The following is a 21524-nucleotide window of genomic DNA, read 5'->3' as shown; positions in this document are numbered from 1 at the left end:
AATCTTGCAGTTTTTTTCTGAGTTCATTCAATTTTTGTTTGGAGTGTATAAGTTAATGTAAGTTTCAATTTTCTGAGCCTTTTTTTATACTTTTGCTTTTCTTCATTTGGTCAGTATTTGTTTTTTTCTTTAATTAATATATTATATTTCCCATTAAGTCACATCTAACTTCTTCCTACTTCAAACAAACAGGCTCAGCACCTGTTTCTCAAAAGATTTCTTGTCATTGTATTTGACATATTTGACCTCTAATTTCTATTTCATTAAGTAACAACATAAGACAAATAATAGTTTGGCATTTTAATGTCAATTGATAAGCAAAACTGGATCTCTTATCCTTAAAGCTTTAAAAAATAAAGAATCATCCACTCTTATGTCTATATAAAATATATTTATAGATTCCAGTTTTTCAGCTGATCCTTTATTATTGTAACAATTCAACATATAATTCAATCATTCAACTTCATCACTGGGAATCTAAAGATTCCAAGTTAACAAATCTTATAGGTGTCAATGAATTTTCTACAAATCAAATTAATTTTTAAAATAGCATGTGGCAAAAATACAAAATAATTGTTTATGTAAAAATTAGAATTTCTTTTTATTTCATAGCAAAAATCATATCTATCGTAACAATTGACTGCCATTGAATAAAACTTAAATGTTTTAGAAGGAAAAAACTCCCTTGTAACTGGGGCACCGATGAAAAAACTATTAACAGTTAAACTAGACACCGAGAATTAAATCTGAACCCTGTTGGATCAAGAAAATCTAAATGTTCAACCACTGATAATCTTAAATACACATTTTTTAACACTATAAATCATGATATGTTTTTAACACTTGTAAACCAAAAAATCACAAAGTTTCATCCCAAAAGACTAAGAACCTTTTATCTTCTGATTGTCTCAGATTTTACAAGGTCACAGACTTTTGGAATTATACTTAATTGAAATCATATTATTATGAAAAATTCACCATTTGATTATAAATTCTTCTGATATGTTTATAATTATATATTTCTGTTACATACAATATGAAAAAATTGCAAAAATAAAAACACTTGAGTACTGTAATTATTTTGAGTTATCTCCCATGTCAGCAATTTGAATTATCTCCCTTAACAGTATTTGAAGCATTGTCTCAGACTTTTCTTTTTGATGATTGACGGACACATTTTGATAATTGAAAACAAAATTACTTTTGCTGCTTACAGTGTCTAGTTTCTGGTTATAATGAACATAAAATACATATTTTGATTAATTTGCATAATAATCTTGTTTAATTTCATATGATATGAAAGACTTCTTAATAGTTTTCAAATTTAGAAATATTTTCTATTGCTGAATAGAATTTCCTTTAAAAAAGCAGCTACTTTCATGAAAGAAAAATTCCAAAAAAATAATATCTTTCATGGTACTATCCAGATTACAAATTCAGGAACATTTATCTTAGTTCTTTTAGATTTTGCCTACAACATGTACAAGGATGTATGTCAGTATAAGGTCAAGTTTAAAAAATATTCTTTCTTTATTATATATGTTGTTAATTATTTAACTGAAAATGTTGGTATGTTGTTTTCCAACATTTGGCTTAGATTATTATAGTTAAGATAACAATTTGTACATTATGATATGTTTATTGCCGTTTTCAGGTCCGCAAAAACTGGTGCATGTTTTATTTAAAATCTGATCAGAAAAATAATCTCAGGTGAAAATAAATATGTAAAGAGTGGAAGAGTCCCTTGACAGTAGATATAGACTGACATCAATTTCATGTTCAGTATAGAACATTACATACAGTAAATTCAGAAATTATTGCGATGTTTTTATTATTGCGAAAAAATGAGATAGAGTTATAATCGCAATAATTTAAACTTGTATTTTTAGTTTTTCATATGAATCTAACAGAAATTATCTTAACTTTGCAAAAAAACTAAATCGCATTTTAGTCTAAAATGACAAAATCGCAATAATAAATGCACAAAATAATTTCTGAATGTACAGTATTGTTAATACAACCTAATATGTGTATACACATCAATGATAACTTTGCTATTTATAAAACAGCTCAGTTGTAAGTAGGTATATTTGACCTACATTTTACCTTAAAGGCCAACATGTATAAACAAAAACAATATACAATTCTACAGTATAAAACAAATAAAATGTATGATATGAACGTTAACAATAAAAACATTTTGATTTGAACACGCTATTTACAAATAAAGAGATCTAAAAAAAATATCATTGACCAAGTTATATCACAACACAGCACTCAACATTCCCCCCTAAAAAATATCATTAATTAATATCACAAGTGAGCACTACAAACTTAATATTACAAATATCTGACATTGTCACATTGGAAAGAATCAACCAGTCAGAATAGTCATTAGAAATACTTTCTTTCTCCACATTGTTCTTCTAAACTGAGTTCTAAAACAAAACTTTAAACAGTCAAAAGTTATGTTTAACCATAATCAGATGTAAATTTAGAATCGGAAATGGAATGAAATTGTTTCCAAGGGAAATCAATTCTATATTGAAAAAAAAAAAAATCCTCTCAACCTTTGAGTTCCCTTTTTGATCATCATGCCCAGACAACAAAGTATATACATCCCCAAGAGTATTAAATTTCAGTAAAATTGTCCCTTCATTTTTTTTTTTTACATGTTGCAATATTGTATTGGTAAGCTGAGAAAACTGAGTGTAAAAACAAAATATGAAAAGTGCTTATTTTTGCTTTAATATAACGAGTGCCATATCTACATATTGCAAATAAAGTATAAATGGTCCCATGAGATTCAACGCTATGATAAATATTATGACTTGCTATAAACTATCAGTTGTAAGATAGATGCTTGAATATACTCTAAATTCAGAAATTATTGCGATGTTTTTATTATTGCGAAAAATGCAACAGGGTTATAAACGCAATAATTTAAACTCACGTTTTGAAATATTTTCTATAAGGAAATTAAACAGGATTTGAATATACTGTAAATTCAGAAATTATTGCGAAAAATGCAACAGGGTTATAAACGCAATAATTTAAACTCACGTTTTAAAATATTTTCTATAAGGAAATTAAACAGGATTTGAATATACTGTAAATTCAGAAATTATTGCGAAAAATGCAACAGGGTTATAAACGCAATAATTTAAACCTGCATTTTGAAATATTATCTATAAGGAAATTAAACAGGATTTGAATATACTGTAAATTCAGAAATTATTGCGAAAAATGCAACAGGGTTATAAACGCAATAATTTAAACCTGCATTTTGAAATATTTTCTATAAGGAAATTAAACAGGATTTTTCTCCAAATCGTTAACTTTAAAATTGTATTTAAGTCTAAAATGACAAAATCGCAATAATAAATGCACACAATAATTTCTGAATTTACAGTAATGTAAAACCACAAAGTATTTCTTTTTATCTATCCTTATCTAAAAGTATGAGATTGCAAAAAAAAGCTGGTTGTTTTTGACAGATACATTTTGACATGTGAATGTATAATGCATGAAATACAGGGATACAACTTTCAGTTCTCCATATTGTGTTCTTATAAGATACATTTAACAATTATCATAACCCTCGTGTAATGATAAACGTTCTTCTAACAATGATATTTCGTCTGTAATTGTTCGACATTCTTCATCCAGTCTGTCATATTCCTCTTCAAGATAATTCCTCTCCAAATCTTTCACAGCCTGCTCTTTTTGATTTCTGACAGATATCCTGCAAAAGAAACCAATACATTTTCATTTTTTAACCTGCTTTTTTTTTTAAAACAAAAATGAATTTCTATGATATATGGTATCTTGTGGATAGCTGTCTTATTGGAAATCATACCACATCTTATTTTATGTTTGATATTTTGATCAGGTAAAGGAAAAAAGAAAAATCAACTTTTTAAACATTTTAGCAATTTCATTGGATAACTTAATAATTATTTTAAAGATATATCTTTATTAAATGCATAATATGTTGTAAATGTTAAGCTAAAATGAAATAATTTAGTCATGGTAATGACAAAAGTTATATAACATCATTTCATCCTTTTCAAATTTCCTACATTGTATGTTGATAGGGAAACTTTTTTCACACTTTTCTAGTTTTATTCAACAAGTACATCAAAACCTACCTGGTTTTCTTAAGTTCAACTAAATGAGTTCTTAGTTGCTCTATCTTCCGTAGAAAAGCTTTTGGGTTACCATCTAGATCTTCTAAAATGGATTCAGATTCGAATATAGCACTGTCACACTGGTCCCTAGATACAGACTTAGAATCAACAGTTAAATGTGTCTGAATTGTTTCATTTGTCTGTTCAAAAATTGTTGTTGTTTCTGTTTGGCTAAAGGTCTGCACAGAAGTATTTGACTGGTCGATTATAGAATTGGTAATTTCAAAATTGGTCCTTGAGGATTGGTTAAAACTTTGAGTTGAAACAGTTGATTGGTCCATTATACATTTGGCATTGATATGGTTTTCATAGCCATCATTGTGATGGTCAGCAGTATGTATGACAGAAGAGAACTCCTCAAGAGGACTGACTTGGATATCCGTCCCCTGACTTAATGTGTCCAAATTGTCACTAATGGAATGTACATCTTGGTGAGGTTTTCGTTCTAAAGAACTATTTTCAGAACACACAGCACTATTATAAGCAGTATCACTCTGCACATTAAACTCTTCAGAAACTAAAGAGTTCTCTCTGCTAAAATGGTGATTAATTTTATTGAGGATGTCTGCAAACATACTGCCATCCTCTTCAGAGTTATCTCCCTGTCCTAAATGACTGGTTTCCTGTTCATCAAACTTAAACACATTATCTGACACCCTATGATCACTAGTTAGAGATTCCTCATTGGCTGATTCTGAACTTTTCCTCCTGACTTGTGAGTATAAATCTCCTGTTACCTCCCCTTGAATTTTAGATATATCGGATTCACATTGATCTACAGGGATTTGATAGTCAGATATCAATGTAGTATTAGCAGTAATGTCTAGAGCAGAGTCTTCATTCTCCCCTTCAGAGCCTTTATGTTTCACAATGTTCAAATCCTGTAAAAGAAAATTGTAATGCTCAATAAATATTGTGACAAAAAAATTAGATTCTCTTTGTATCAAAATATGTTTGGGATTTATTGTTAGGATATTTATTCATGATATCAAAGGAAATCATGTCCAAAGTTTAATTTTATGTAACAATTTTCAGGAGCCATTTAAGCATACAAATGAGAATGTGTAAAATACAATTGATATTTGTAAAATTGATAAAACTTAAAACAATTAAATTAAACAAAATGAAAAATATTAAAAAGATTTCTGAAAAGCCTTCACTCTGAGAGTGACAGTTACATTTTTATAAGTTTCATATTTTTCATTGAAGAAATTTTATGATGTAATTAATATAATGAGGAAAATTAAATTGAAGATGATATGAATAATGTCTGACTGATATAGACTGATTATAAGTTGGTGCTGGTTACTTTTGAACTAATAACATTATACACTGGATAAAGTTATCCAAAAAGTGCTACTAAAAGATTGCTTAACTAGCAAAGAGCTTTATTTCTAAAAAAAAAAAGTTTTCATTTGATAAAAGTTGATTGCTACTTTATGATGTTTTATTGGATAGTAAACATGTTAACCAAAGCACATATTGTATTCAACACTTCAAACTTAAACCCTGTACATGGTCAATAGTTATAAAAGGTACCAGGCTTATAGTTTGATACCCCAGACTTGCGTTTCGTCTACATAAGACTCATCAGTGACGCTCAGATCAAAATAGTAAGAAAGTCAAACAAGTATAATGTTGAAGAGCAGTCATCCCTTTTCCATACATAAATGAGCACCAAACAAGAATGTGTCCATAGTACACAGATGCCCCACTCGCACTATCATTTTCTATGTTCAGTGGACCGTGAAATAAGGGTCAAATTTGGAATTAAAATTATAAAGATCATATCATAGGGAACATGTGTACTAAGTTTCAAGTTGATGTAACTTTAACTTCATCAAAAACTACCTTGACCAAAAACTTTAACCTGTTCTTCGCACTATCATTTTCTATGTCCAGTGGACCATGAAATTGGGGTCAAAACTATAATTTGGCATTAAAATTAGAAAGATCATATCATGGGGAACATGTGTACTGAGTTTCAAGTTGATTGGACTTCAACTTCATCAAAAACTACCTTGACCAAAAACCAAAAAAGATTCTGTTGAAGGGCTTATTTTATGGTATCATTGACAAAACACATTTACTTACTCCTATACAAAACAATGAAATAACTATCGAAAAATAATTAAATTGATTATAATTTTCTGTTTGAGCTAAATAATATAAATTTTATTGAAACTACAGCTAGGAATGGGAAAAAGCTCTGGTTGGAAGCAGAGTATTCTATATATTAAATGAAATGATCAAATTCATTTCTATTTGACCTATATTTAACAAGAAAGATAAAAGACATAAGCAATTAAGTTACAATTGTGAATGTTACTTAAAAAGTCTGAGGCAGGTAAAACACTAAGCTTGAGAGGAGTTAGATTACAGAAAAGGGATAAAATTTTACCGATCAGTTAGATTTGTCTTGTTTAAAAACAGTATGGCCTTCAGTTACAACAACATATTGACAAAAAGATCTTCTCTCACAAGTTGGAAAAGTTTATTTTCTTCAGCAGTGAGCACTGAAGTATAATCATAGAAAGATTTTTCCAGACATGAGCAAGAATGACCCCTCTTCATATCAGATGTTATTTCAGAGGCTACCGTGAGTGCATGAGTATCCTGGAAATTAAGATGACATATAATTCTTACATTTCAGTAAGCACAGACAGTATTAGCCAAAATTATATGTACATTAAATATATACATCAAGTAAATTCATTTAAATTTAAATTTTCATTTTCATTTTTCCTTAAGTCATTGCAAGTATCTAATACATAGGAGCTTTTTATCAACGAAAAAAAAATGAAGTTTGATGAATATTTCAACATGCATTTTTGGTTAATGTTAAAATCCATATTTTCATAATTGCTAGTAAAAAAATGTAGTAAATAAAAGGGGGAAAAAATTGGAATTAGACAAGTTTTTCTGGCTACAGATCAGAACTGAATTAGGTAGGTACCAGTGCATACAAAGATGGATTTTTTATTTCAATCAATAGTCTCTTTGCTCCTGAGTTTTAAAGTATTTTAACTACTACTCAAAATTGTAAATGCTACTGTTTCAGAATGATATTATAAATGTATAAAATTTTCTTATTCCACTGACCTAAAGAAACAACTCATTTTAATCAACATGAATAAGTTGCTTTTTAATTTGATTCAATTATTGAAATGTATTTCAAAATTATGTATTTCATCAATCTTGACCTTGTGATAAGGTATGAATAATAGATTCATTGATAAGACTTTTCAACAAATAAGATTTTCTCAGATCATCTCCCCTTGAAATACTTACATCTTTAATAGAAGAATTATCTCCCCTTAAAATACTTCCGTCTTCAAATAGGATTATCTCCCCTTAATATACTTACATCTTTAATAGAAGAATAACCCCCAGCATCTGATGTTGGAGAGGACATGTCTGTTGGATTTATATCATTATACGGAGATTCTTCTTCTACCCAGAATTCCTCCAGACCTTCAGGAACAACCTCTGTTGATGTCTCTCTCATCAGAACTCGTAACCATCCAAACATTTCCTCCCGACTGAGTGGCTACAAATATATAAATAATGAACTTACAATTTTTTTTAATTTTTTTTTATTTAATCTTTAAATTATTTTGATAGGTAACTTTTGCATTTTTTGTTGACAGAGATCACTTTGTCCTCTGGTGTACTGTCCACTTCACACTTCTATCTTTATCCACAAATGCTTCAAAAGTATTTACAAAATTTGACCTGACTTGCACAGATCTTTCTACCATGACCAAGTTGTGCACCTGCTAGTTTACATTTTTCAATTAAGCAGAATTCAAGTTTTTAAACTGACAACCTTGCATACTATCTGGTATCCACTTAAGGTAACTCTATCACCATAGAGATGTTGGTTCAGTTGGTTTTTTTTTATTTTACCATTATGTAAATTCTGCTTTTTTAATCATACCTCAATTGTTATTTTCTCTCCAGCTTTCTCAACCAGCATTAAGCCAAGTTCACTCTTTGTTTCTACCATTGCTCTCCGTAATTTACAATATCGTAATAAAAAGTCCAATTCACAAACACCACTAGTCTCATTTCTGTAACATTCAAATGTGTTATCACGTACAAGACACCATCGTTTTCCCCATTTTCTTTTGTTGAAGTTGCTATAGATACATAGATACCCTGAAATAAATTAAAACAAATGAAATTTGATCAATTATACAGGGCTCACACTACTTCAGAATTATAGGGAGAAGTGACTTCTCTTTTTGAAACTGATAGGGAGAAGTGGTGAGATTTGAAAGAGAAGTGCTCATTCGCACGGGTGCGCTACAATGTTTGGATTTTACAATAGTATAAAGGGCCATATGTAAATAATGTTCTTTTTATGTTGTTCAATTCATATGAGTAAAAAATTACAATTAAAGTAACATTTGAAATTAAAAGTTGTTTAAGTTTTACTAAGGTTCTTGTGAGAAACTACCAACTAAATATCTAGCACTAAAAAAAATAATTTTATTTTAAAAAATGTAAAGAAATTATATCAATTACAATTTAATTAAAAATTATCTTGTGTATGAAATTCAGTGTTTCTCATAAAAAAAATATAAAAGTTATTAAGCTGGGCCATAATATATTGATATTAGTATAATAGTCTCAGAGTTAAGCAACTTTAATCAATAGTTTGAAACATTCATAAAAAATATAGGGAATTATATACACCAATCAATTAGATGTAACCAAAAGTCTCTTAATGCGTGTGGGATGCGTAATTTTTCCCTTTGGGATCAATATTCTTCTGTCAGCTGTTCCCTCCGTGCGTCCGTAGTAATTATTGTAAAAGTACGGATTTCGGTCACAGCTGGTCCGGTTCAGATCCGTAGTTTAGAAATCGGTCAATGGCGGAAGAATGCAAGAAAATTTACAAAAATAAATGATGTTTGACAAGTTATTTGGAAAGGAACATGATGGTTTTAATGCAATAAATGGATTAAACATTTACTGGAGGCAACTTTTATCACGTTTAAATGAAGTAACAAACTTATTTTGCCGCCAAAATTTAGGTTGATGTACGTTTTCGAGTAACAAGCACCGGAACTTGCGAAAATGCACGCAGTGATAAAAAGTTGTATTTTTATCAAATAACCTGATACACACTGCGAAGACATTGCTTCAACCTCTTTTCTAAAGATAATGAATAGTTTATGTCTGAATTTCTTTAATTATCAGTTAAAAATTAATGTTTCATCAACTTGGTAAAAATTGAAAATGTCCGATGACGGAAGCGACTGAAAGCGACTTTCGTCAAGAACAGGGCGACTTGTTTTCGCTTTTGGGGGTCGGGGAAAGCGAAGTGACGGTCGGGAGGGTGACTTCTTCGCCCAAGTCGCCTGGTAGCGTGAGCCCTGTTATAATGATGACAGTATGAAATAAGTCCAAAATAATATCTTTTACAACCTATTCACAAGAAACTGAATCTTTCAAACATTCTAAATGTAAGTAAAATTTGTTGAAAGTATTTACACAAGATTTTTTTTACTAAACTGATAATTAATAAAGGACAACAAAAGTTAAAGATTACAAAATTAAAACCAGCACAGCTTTAAAATAACAAATTTCCTACATTTTTACAGAAATTTTTGATGATCAGTAAGCAGTCATTACTTAGTCTTTGGTCATTCCATTTGAATTAATTAACATGTGGTTATTTACTGGTCTTGTGCAAAACAACTTTTTTTTTTAATTGGTGTAGTTATTTAGTGGATTATCACATAAATTGCATATGGCATATCCACTACAAAGGGGAGACAACTCGAAATATTAACCATGACAGCATTGCTGACAATTTAAGTTTTTACTTATTTCAACTAACCTGAATGTGTTATAGGTCTAACTGATGGTAGAGATGGGATTTCAGGTAAAAAGTCAGGTAAGAACACAGGTGTATCTGGAGTCGTTACAGGTGTACAGGGAGACCCTAGAGAAGTCGATGTACCAGAACTCTCCCGAAGATTGTTTAAACTTGATACTGATGATAACTTTCTCCCAGATTTTTTACCAATGGACTCAAAAAACTGCGAGGCACGGAATGCAAAGGAACCCATTCTGGAAACTTTGGGTTCTGAAAATTAAACAAAATTATCGGTAAATAATTAAACAGAAAAATAAATGATTATCTAAACTGTGTAGCATATACTCCATTGTATTATTGTTGATCTTGAAATATTTTTCTGTTGAGTGTTAACAAATACCTTTTAACTGAATAATGAACACTTAAAAAGCAGCAAATTTTGAATGTTTCACTCAGAATGTTTATCTTACAAGTTTAATGTATACACAGTCTCTTTTCTTTCATTTCTATGACATTTGGGTATCTGTGCTTTCTACCAGTCAAAAAAGATATAGAAATAAATATTAAGAAATTTCATCTAATAATCTCCGTCTATAACTGTACACTGTTTTTCTTTAAAGTTAATTGGTTGCAAGCTGCTTAATTTCTTGATTAAATTTTTGGGGGAAAGTTAAGGACACCTTTTTTTGTTAAATTAACAGTATTTTACCCTGTCAATCAATATTGTTTTATTTTACTTTAACACAATTAACACATACTTTGTGAAAAAAGTTTCTAACCATTGATGCATTAACACAGAGAAACTTACTATTGAAACTGTTTGATCTGACAAAATCTTGGTCTAAACCATCACTACTGGCTAGAGACCCTTGGGATTGAGACATCTTCAGATCAACCTGGCAAATTAAATTAAATCAAACATAAGAATTTGTCTGTTATGGTGACAAAGTTTTGCAGAGTTTAAATTTAAGAATTTCTTGATCTTACCCTGTTTGACAGGTTTTATCTTCATGTTTTTTCTTATTCCTGTCCCTGATTTCTCTTAATACTTTACAGTTAAAATGAAATGAATTATGGAAATTGGAACCATCCCCTATTTCAAAAGTAAGATATATGTTTAAAGTTGTTTTTGAATGTAATTCATTATATCGCTAGCAAACCACATTTTTTCATGGTACTCCATTTGATTTTTTTTTTAAACTTGTGTTTGTACCCCCTTAATTCAGATTTAACAATAGAACTGTACAAATTACAAACCTTGCTACCATAAATCTGGCTGTTGTCTACTGTAAATGAAGTGGTTCTGGCCAGATGATAGTATTGTCCTGGTGGGGCGCCACCTTCAGCCATGGCATTGATATACTGAAAATACAAAAACACTATTACAGGTTTCTTAAAGTAGATAAATGTGTTTTGCATAGATCATGGTTATTCAAGGCTATATATGAGTGATGTCAAAATATATAAGTGTCAGTTAGCAAGGACTACATGTAATTCCAAGTCAGCAAGGACTACATGTAATTCCAAGTCAGCAAGGACTACATGTAATTCCAAGTCAGTAATATCCATTGTGATTGTTTTGTGTAGATCTTTAATGTGTTCAATTTATTCATTTAAAGACAATTTAGAGTTTGACAAATTGTGTAGCATGATATGTATAGTTCACTCCTTTGAGATGTGGAAAAAAGAAAATATTCATGAGGATAAATACAAATGCTAGCTAACAAATAAAGCAAATAATATCCAAAAATATCCAACAGATGGACAAACTCATAAAGAAAGTTGAATAACTTAAATTTTCATGTATACTTACATCGCACCACAAAGAAGCCCATTCTTTAAATTCCACCGAAAACACATGAAGTTCAAGTGAAGGATGAGTTAATTTTATATCAAATCCTTTACGATTGTCTTTTTCTGAGAAAGCACTTTTATATCCAGTCAACTGTATGACTAAGGCGGGTTTGGAATCACACTTATCAGGTTTATAACACACTAATCGTCCTTCCGATAAGGCACATGTTTTTCTTGTCCAGGATAGCTTCCCTTTGAACAAGAGCTCTCCTGACAGAGTCAATTCGTCTAAACATCGTAAAGGCACATTTAAATCCCACTCTTTGGATGAACGAGATTTGGATAACTTTTTGTGTTTATTGGATTTCTTGACTGGCCTGTAAAAAGTATTTATCAGGTTTATGTACTGTTTATAACTACAAATGTATCTTGAAAATCATTTAAAAAAAAAAAAAGTATTTATGTTCTTTAAAATATCTTATAAATTATAAAATATATAATAAATTTTAAGCTTACAAAATAGTAATGATAAGCAAATATATATTCATTTTAATATTTCAAATTTACAATAAAATTAATTTTGAGAACTAGAGTTATCTCCCTTAGATCATTAAACTTACTTTGGTAATTGAACATTGAATTTTGCAGCTTCTTCTTCAGTATAAGATTCATAAGATGTCCCATCTAAATCATCTGAAAAATATATTCAAGTTTGATTATTATAAAATAAACAGGTATTTTTAAAGTCTTGCAAAAAATATTAATGAATATATGTATAAAGTGAGATATGGGGTACATCTCTGAGATAGCAACAAAAACTTTTTAAAATGCTTGAAATATTTAATACTATTTTTCATTTTGTCGAGTATATCTTATCAATTAAACTACAGTCCTGCACTATATATAGTGTGAACAACTTTGACAACTATTTAGCTGAAAGAAAAATTTAGTACATTGCTAAAAAAAAAATTAATATAAGATAAACATTGGAGAGGATATAGAATGTTCAACTTGATTATCTATAAAATTATAAGTATATTATATTACTATTGATATTATTGATGGTAACAAGATACCACTAGTTTATAGTCATGTTACAGAAAAATTTACATGTGTATTTAGTCATGTTAAAGCAAAACTACATTTGTTTTGATTGTCTATGATAAACTAGATTATTCCCGATATGGATTTTATAAGAATTTATCAAGTAATTAATCTGGTTGTTTTTGTTTATATATGTTTACATTTTTGTCATTAAAGGGATTTTGTTTTAAAGGAAGTTTTTGGTTGTCTATGATAAACTTATTTACAACTTGATTAATACTTAAGATATTTGTCTGTTGTTTTTAGAAACTATTATATCTATTATTTTTTTTATGTTGTTTGAAGGTTTCTCATTGATCCCATATCTTGATATATCCATATTTACTTGTCTTATTTCATGAATCAAATGAAAAAGGTCCAAATTCACATAGATTTTATTTTCACAATACTCTATTTTAAAAATTCAGAGACTTTTTGAGTGTTTTTCCCTCCTTTTTTTATGCCCCACCTACGATAGTAGAGGGGCATTTTGTTTTCTGGTCTGTGGCTCCGTTCGTTCGTTCGTTCGTCCGTCCGTCTGTCCGTCTGTTCGTTCGTTCGTCCTGGTTCAGGTTAAAGTTTTTGGTCAAGGTAGTTTTTGATGAAATTGAAGTCCAATCAACTTGAAACTTAGTACACATGTTCCCTATAGTATAATCTTTCTAATTTTAATGCCAAATTAGATATTTACCCAATTTCAAAGTCCATAAAACATGGAAAATAATAGTGCGAGTGGGGCATTCGTGTACTTTGGACACATTCTTGTTTTTATATACAATACCAGCAGTAACCAGATGCTCAGCAGGGCGCAGCTATTTACGAACGCAGAGTTTGAACCCAGAACAGTTGGGGCAAGTATGGACACAACATTCAATTTGGACCACGATTTGGACCAACTTGAAAACTGGCCCCATAAGCAAAAATCTTAATACATGTTTAGATTCAGCAAAATTATTATCAAAGAACCCCAAGAATTCAATTTTTGTTGAAATCAAACAAAGTTTAATTTTGGACCCTGATTTTGACCAACTTGAAAACTGGGCCCATAATCAAAAATCTAAGTACATGTTTAGATTCAGCATATCAAAGAACCCCAAGAATTCAATTTTTGTTAAAATCAAACTAAGTTTAATTTTGGACTCTTTGGACCTAAATGTAGACCAATTTGAAAACGGGACAAAAAATTAAAAAGAATCTACATACACAGTTAGATTCGGCATATCAAAGAACCCCAATTATTTAATTTTTGATGAAATCAAACAAAGTTTAATATTGGACTCTTTGGGCCACTAATTCCTAAACTGTTGTGACCAAAAACCCCAAAATCAACCCCAACCTTTATTTTATGGTCATATACCTTGTGTTTAAATTTCATAGATTTCTATTTACTTTTACTAAAGTTATTGTGCAAAAACCAAGAAAAATGCTTATTTGGGCCCTTTTTTGGCCCCTCATTCCTAAACTGTTGGGACCAAAACTCCCAAAATCAATCCCAACCTTCCTTCTGTGGTCATAAACCTTGTGTTTAAATTTCATAGAATTCTATTTACTTTTCCTAAAGTTAGAGTGTGAAAACCAATGTGTCTTTGGACAACAAAAATGTTTGTGGTCGTAAAAAAGTGTAGATATTTCTGTCCTCACTTTATATCTTTGTCTTCACAAAGGTTCCTCATTTTAAGATGATATTACTTACTTCTTTCCAAAATATTTTCTATGTAGAAGACTAAATGTATGTCAAATGGATCCATGTTTGAAAAAGAGGACCAAAAGTCAAAATAGACAGGTATAAAACAATTGTTCATTATCTAATGATAATTAAATTCAATGCCAAAACAATAATTTACATAAATATTATAATAGGGGGAAAAGCAAAACAAATATCCTTATTAATTATTAATGACAACTGTTTATATATGGCTTATTTATGTGTAAAAAGGGAAAGGCCCTTACACAATACACAATGTGTCAAGCTTAAAAATCAGAAAAAAGTACAAAATATTTGTAACAGATAAACTATCAAATCAAATACTAAGAAATGACAAAATTCTTCTATTGCTTTAATATAAGTATTGTCAAGACCCTGGAAACTTGGGAGTTTAATTCAAAGTTTGGGTATTAAATGACTATTTAAAAATGTTATTAGTAGAACCCTTGAATGCCCTGATCATTTAAAACCTTGTATTGATTGGTAGCTGTCTCATTGTTCAAAATGTTTGATGTAACTGAACCCAAACTTTGCTGAGGCATATGATGGCCATTTTTGAAAATTGAAAAATCTAAACTCAGATGTTCTCAGCGTCACAAAAAGATAATCTCAACAAAGTTACAACTATGTTAAACTTTGGAGGTAATATTTTTAATATTACCTCCTTGTATAAACAAATCATTAAATTAACTAAGTTACTAGAGACTAGCAAATTATTTATAAGATATAACGAAAATTGGAAAAAAAATCCTTTATAAACTGTTGAACTGACTGTAGTTATATAAATACTGAATAATTAATGAGATCCCTGACAGCATTAATTAATTTCCTATTGAAATATGTGTGATTTTTATTGCAAATTGTGTATGCTTTTTATGCTGAGATCATCTTCAATTGCGCATTTAATTGTTTGTATTTTATTTTTATGTAATGCTATGAACAAATGCTAAACTGGACCCCTGTTGTGTTCACTTATCGCTACACTGACAACAGGTATGGCCTAAATCCCGTGGTCAGAATTCTGACCACGGGATTTAATAATTCGACGAGACTAGTACATCATGGGCTGTGTTTAATTATGTATTATACTGATAGCAAATCAACGAAAAATTAGCACATTTATTACCCTACTGAGTTCTTAAAGGAACAAAAGATACCGGCTCAGTTTGTCAAGAACATGTTAACACGCTCGTTGGTCATTTATCTGCGCTACTACCATGGGGTTAATTAACAGATACTTGTTTATTTTGCGGCATCGCAGTATTAACATTTAAGGTCAATTTCCTATCACTTTAATTGGCCAATTTTATTAGCGAATCGTTGAATTTGTAAGACTCGTCCAATTAATGCCAATGTGACAATAGCTCCAACCTGTTCCTTCGGTGCGAAGCTGTAGATAGAACGGCGGACCAGTTTAGAACAAATGCATGGTTTATTGCCATCCTTTAATAAAGTTAATTAATCAAGGTTAAGCTTGGTCTATAAATTATAAATTGAGGTAAATCTGATTGTATGGTTTTTGAAAGAGATTACATTAAACTTTTATTCAAAGAATAGAACTGATTCAAAATGTCTCATTATGAGGTTAAGTAAACCTTACCAAGTTTAAATTAAAATGCAGTCAATAAATCAATAGGTCAACAGCCCAATTAATTATAGGTTCTTTGACTCAGATCAAACAGAAAATATAACCTGACCTAATGGTCAAACGCACCCTTTAAAACCAATAATTATTCATCAGATTGATCTGTAACCTGATCCAATGATCAAAAACTCAACAGTTAACCATTAATTACAATGTTAACTGGATCAAACAAAATCTGGTAACCTAACCCACTGGTCATCAGCCTAGATTACACACCCAATCAAACAAAGGAAATTAGTCCTGTCAATGTACTTAACAAATTCATTCATATATTTTGCTACATTAAGAGAAAGAAGTTCTGTATACCATTCATTTTTCCTTCAAGCTTCTTTTTAGAAAAAAAAACCCGATCAAGTATAGGAATTTCAGTTAGTTTAACATTGATTCTTAGTAGCTAAAGTTTGCAAATTGTCAAAAAAAATCCAAATGCCTTATAGTAATGGTTCCGCAACTAGGACTTTTTTAAAGGTACATAGTAATTTGGTCCAATTAAAAAAATGTCCAAAATGAGTATGTCTGAATTTGTCAAAGTGAATTCAAGTTGCCCTTAACAGAAATGTCCCACAAGTAGAACATGTACAATTCACTGTAAAAATCTTTTTGAGAAAGCACTCATTCTTAAGAAATGCAATACAAATTAAGTTCTCAGACCATATAGAGGTTGTTCTATACAAATATATCTTGTTACTGTTCTAGCTATTGTTTCTAATTGGACAGGAAATTACTAACAGTCTGATCATCGGAGAGACAATACCAATCATTTGTCTTTTAAACAGACAAAATCAATTCTAGCGAGTATTCTTTACTTTAAAAATTTACTTCCGTAGTTTTGACAATTTACATACTAGTCATCTTTTTAAAGTACTCATTGATTTGGGAAATGGTGTAAAATGTCTATTCAATAGTGTATTTTTAAACAATTCGTCAAGTTTTTTTTGTTTTAATGTACATATGTTTTATGCAAATTTACAAAAGTTTTATCAAAACAAATTCAATCTGAATGTCAGTGTATGAAGGTCGAGTAAATTTTACAGCATAAGAAAACGTGATCAAAACTTTAAACAAATGATCAAAATTTCAAAAAATGTTAAGTTCCGGTAATTTCTGAATAAAATAAAAAAATGTGTTAACAATAGGTATCCAAGATTATATGCATATCTTTTACATGTGGTCTATTTTTCTTATCGTCACATAATTTAAACTAACATGATACACCAAACAATCATGCAAAAAGTTAAATAATTATTTGCACAATACAAAGAAGATATAAATTAAAATTGACAAGATAGATCCCATATAACTATATAAATATCATTTTACACTTCTGTGGTTTCAGTTGTGGTAAAAGATTTCAGAAATATTTCCTGTCAAAAGATTTTTTTCTCTATTATGTAACTACAAAATTTGAGAAAGTTATAAATGAATGAAAGTTCAGAAGCATGGATGAACATGTGCTTATAGAATTCCATATTGAGCAGCCTGCACCACATTGACATATTTACACTTGTATGCAAATTTGTGCATCATTACTTAAAATCACACTAGTTCCCACAAAATATTGCATCACAATAAAAAATTTAATGTCATGTTCCACAAGAAATTGTTGCTTGACATCAGAAGGTCATTCTGAGACAGATCTATAGGGTCATTTATAGACAAAATTCAGCTAAATACAAAAAGTGTCAACATGTCTATTGCTATTATCCTCAAATACTGGACATCACAGATATTACAGTAAAGTGGTTATCTCACAATAGATATATGTCTGATGCCACAACTTATCAAAAGTTATTGTTGTATGATACAACTTGCCAAGCCTCCCAAAATCTTTGCTCAAGTGTTGAAAGATTCATAAAATGGGGATAAAGGTCTATTATTAAGTATTTAATCATGCTAATTTGAAGATTCTACAATAACAATGGATTTTGTGAAAGAATTACTTAGAACATCACACATATCCTCAACTACCAGTACCCCTTTCTTAGAAAATTCTAGTCCTCATATATATTTACAAATAAAAGATTCATACCACAAAAATCATCTTCTACAAGTCTTTCATTGGAACCTTTATAAATCTCTGATTTAGGTGTGAGTTGTGGTCGTAGTGGAAGACCTGGTTTGATTTCTTCTAGTATACTCCCGCACGAAGACCGACTCTGGGCATCAGATGATGTCCTATCCCTCCTTGGAGGCAGAGGGGGAGGGACTGGACTGGCAGACTGTTCCTCCTTTTCTGTGGGGATCGGAGATATTGTCGTCTCTTCATAATCATTCTCCTTTGGTGGACTTTGAACTCCTTTAGGTACAGGAATCTCATATAAATTTACTTCATTTTCTAATCCCTCACTGAAAAAGAAAAGAAAAATCATCTCTGTTAGTAAGAATAGTATATCACAAAAAAAGAAAAGTCTAAGAAATTGTCAGGTATATTATACAAAAACAAAAAAAACACTGTTGCAGAAATTAATTTGCTTGAATTGTTTAACGTCAGATGGTGGAAAGACCTCAATTCAAGCGCTTTGCAAAAATAGAATAAAACCTCAGACTAAGTAATTTAGGCAATATGTAATGTTGCTGTATACCGGTACTGGTAAACAATTAGGAATTTAAACTTTTGAGTTTGAGCTGATTCAGTCAAATGTAACACAATCCTTTTTTTTACAGTTTTGACAGTTCTCTGAAATGTTTTGAGTTGATTGTTGTGACAATGGTTGAAACAAGGATGTAATGTGCGTCATACATGTTGTTAGTTTTAATATCGTAAATACATACATGTATAATGATATCAAAATACGTCGTATTTCTCATTGAATCAGATAGCATCATTACAAAATCTAAATCAAAACATTTTATTTGAATGTGTCACAAAAGATTTCTAGATGATAAATGAAATTAGATGTGCCAACAACACAGCAATCAAACATTAATGAAAATTTATCAAAATTAGACATCTAAAGGTCACCATTTGACCCCCTAAACAAAGTGAATAGATTCAAAAGCAACATCCAAATACCTCAATGCACCAACCAATATTCTAAATTAAGGTAGTATCAAAAATATTGACTGTAATTACTTTAACCTGTTTAATTTTCATAAAATTTTGACAAAGTATTTACTTTGACGCTTTGACAAAAATATAAAAAATTTCAAAAAACTTGACCCACATACTTTATCAGGAAAATTTCATTGGATATAAAGCAGTTAGACAAACACTTAATTTGGTCATTGAGATGCTTGATATTTCCTTAACAATAGAACGGTATTAAAACGCTCAACTAATTTCTATAGAGTTATCTCCCTGTAATGTTGTGCAAGAATAAACCACGGACTTAATAGATTTCTACTGTTGCAGAGATAAACTCATTTAGAGATGCACAAATCTAGAAGAATCATAAACAAGGATTATTTTAAATCAAAATGTTATCAAAATGTCAATAGTGACAGAGGAAAACCAAAAAAAAAAAATCAAACATGGTAAAACTTTAGAAAGACCTCTGCCTTACTTCTAGTGAACTTTAATTTCATAACTAATTAAAATAAAACAAACATTGAAAAAAAAAAATTATGTCAGGGTGAAACGTACTGCATAGGATATGATCAATTATCTTTTAATAAATATGGGAGTATTTTGTTTACTATGTTGACTGATTCTCTACATATACACTCTTAAACAGGGAAGTTTTTACTACCAATACACCTTTTATGCTATTTATCCGCCATTACTGGACATCACAAACGTTCCTGTAAAATCAAAAAGAGATTGTTCCATGACGTCAATAGTTCAAGCGGGGCATTATTCTCGGGTCAACAGGCCGGGACAGATATCCAAATAGAGATAAAGTGTTTCTTAACTCTTTTTAATCCCAAAGATGATTGACAGAGTGTCTCCCTTGAATTAATTTACTATATTTTATATCCTAATTTTGGCCCATTTCTGAATGTTTGATTTAGTAGAACAGTTTCAAAACCAGAGGTACAAATGTGGTACTGGTGATCACAGGGTCACAATTTGACTATTTTGACCTTGTTTGTTTTTAGAAAAACAGCTAGTTCTTGAAAAGTACAACCAATAAAATTTAAGTGGTAAATTTCTAATAAAATGTTAAGACTGGCCCATACTCCTGTTATTTGATTGCTGTATCATTGGTTGTCATCCTTGATATATACATACAGGCGCGGATCCAGAGGGGGGGTTCCGGGGGTTGGAACCCCCCCTTTTTTTTGGCCGATCAATGCATTTGAATGGGAGCATATAGCTGGAACCCCCCCCCCCCCTTTTACTCTGCGTTGGGAACCCCCCTTTTTAAAATGGCTGGATCCGCCCCTGCCATATTACATCAGCAATTTGAAATATGTTGGCACTATTAGATCCGTTTAAAGTACAAAACTCACCAACCTTTAATTCCAAAAAAGATAATGAAGTCTTCTTTTAAAAAATAAAAAAATAACCAACTTCATTAATATTAGAAAAGCTCCATTTCCTTAGTTTGTATAAAAACAATAAGATAATCTTTGTTTTATGAGATAACAAGTAGGCAGGTTTATATATTATTCTTATTGACTTTTATATAGAATACAAATCAATTATTTATATGCATATAAATCAATATACATGACAACTACCTATCTGACATATATTGTTTTGTGATTGTCAATGGAATACATATATATATAGACAATACATAGGTGTTTTATAAGTGCATTTTTGTGACATACTGAATGAATATGTCTATCCTACAGAAAATATGTACCTTATTTAGATATAAAGATATTGCTTTATGACCAAGTGATGATTACAAGTGAATAAAAGGAGATGTAGGGTCACTATACATCAAAGAGATATAGCAATTAACCACCAAAATAAAGAACCAAAATAAATATACATGTAGATAAAATATCAAAAGTCAAATAAGTATTTAGACCAAATGAAAAAATCACTTTAACTACTAAATCATATCATTGTGAGCCCAGTGTTTTATTGTTTCCAAAGAGATCATTCAAAAATGCCCCTTATTTTGAAATATCAAATCTAATGTATACTACATGATTTCACAATTTCTTCAAAATCTAAACCTGAAGCAGAAAGAACTTGGATTATTATCAAGGGGCCAAACCTACTTGGGTATCAGGGGGTCAAAATTGATTTTAGAGGTAAAAGTTCAAGGTCTTTTTCGAATTAACAAACCAAGATATTTAAGGTGAGTGGTCTCAGACCATTTATAAAAACATACTGTACTAAAGAAGTTAAGGTAAACAAACTATTTATAAAGGAGGAAT

General features: G+C 30.2%; 1 protein-coding gene across 5 annotated transcripts in view; it reads right to left on the bottom strand.

Moving 5' to 3' along the window:
• Window positions 1-285: 285 nt before the first annotated feature.
• LOC139499888 (uncharacterized) overlaps window positions 286-21524 on the bottom strand; it is a 56313-nt gene continuing 35074 nt past the window's right edge. For 2 of the 5 annotated variants that reach the window (XR_011658255.1, XR_011658254.1), the window contains exons 5-15: window positions 18277-18593; window positions 12435-12507; window positions 11834-12191; window positions 11278-11382; window positions 10829-10916; window positions 10042-10290; window positions 8131-8351; window positions 7558-7740; window positions 4152-5071; window positions 3411-3745; window positions 286-3109 (exon numbers count right to left, since the gene is read on the bottom strand). Coding sequence is in view for 2 of the 5 variants with exons in the window: in XM_071288517.1 (XP_071144618.1) it covers window positions 3583-3745; window positions 4152-5071; window positions 7558-7740; window positions 8131-8351; window positions 10042-10290; window positions 10829-10916; window positions 11278-11382; window positions 11834-12191; window positions 12435-12507; window positions 18277-18593 (2677 nt within the window). In the remaining 3 variants the exon portion in view is untranslated. Of the gene's footprint in view, window positions 3746-4151; window positions 5072-7557; window positions 7741-8130; window positions 8352-10041; window positions 10291-10828; window positions 10917-11277; window positions 11383-11833; window positions 12192-12434; window positions 12508-18276; window positions 18594-21524 lie in introns of all 5 variants that reach the window. The other 3 variants (XM_071288517.1, XM_071288515.1, XR_011658256.1) reach the window with 2 other exon arrangements.

The sequence above is a fragment of the Mytilus edulis genome, chromosome 13 (genome assembly GCF_963676685.1).
Source record: "Mytilus edulis chromosome 13, xbMytEdul2.2, whole genome shotgun sequence".
In the NCBI taxonomy this organism is placed as follows: Eukaryota; Metazoa; Mollusca; class Bivalvia; order Mytilida; family Mytilidae; genus Mytilus; species Mytilus edulis.
The sequence above is the reverse complement of the archived record's forward strand: the minus strand, read 5'-3'. Positions and strand labels throughout refer to the sequence as shown.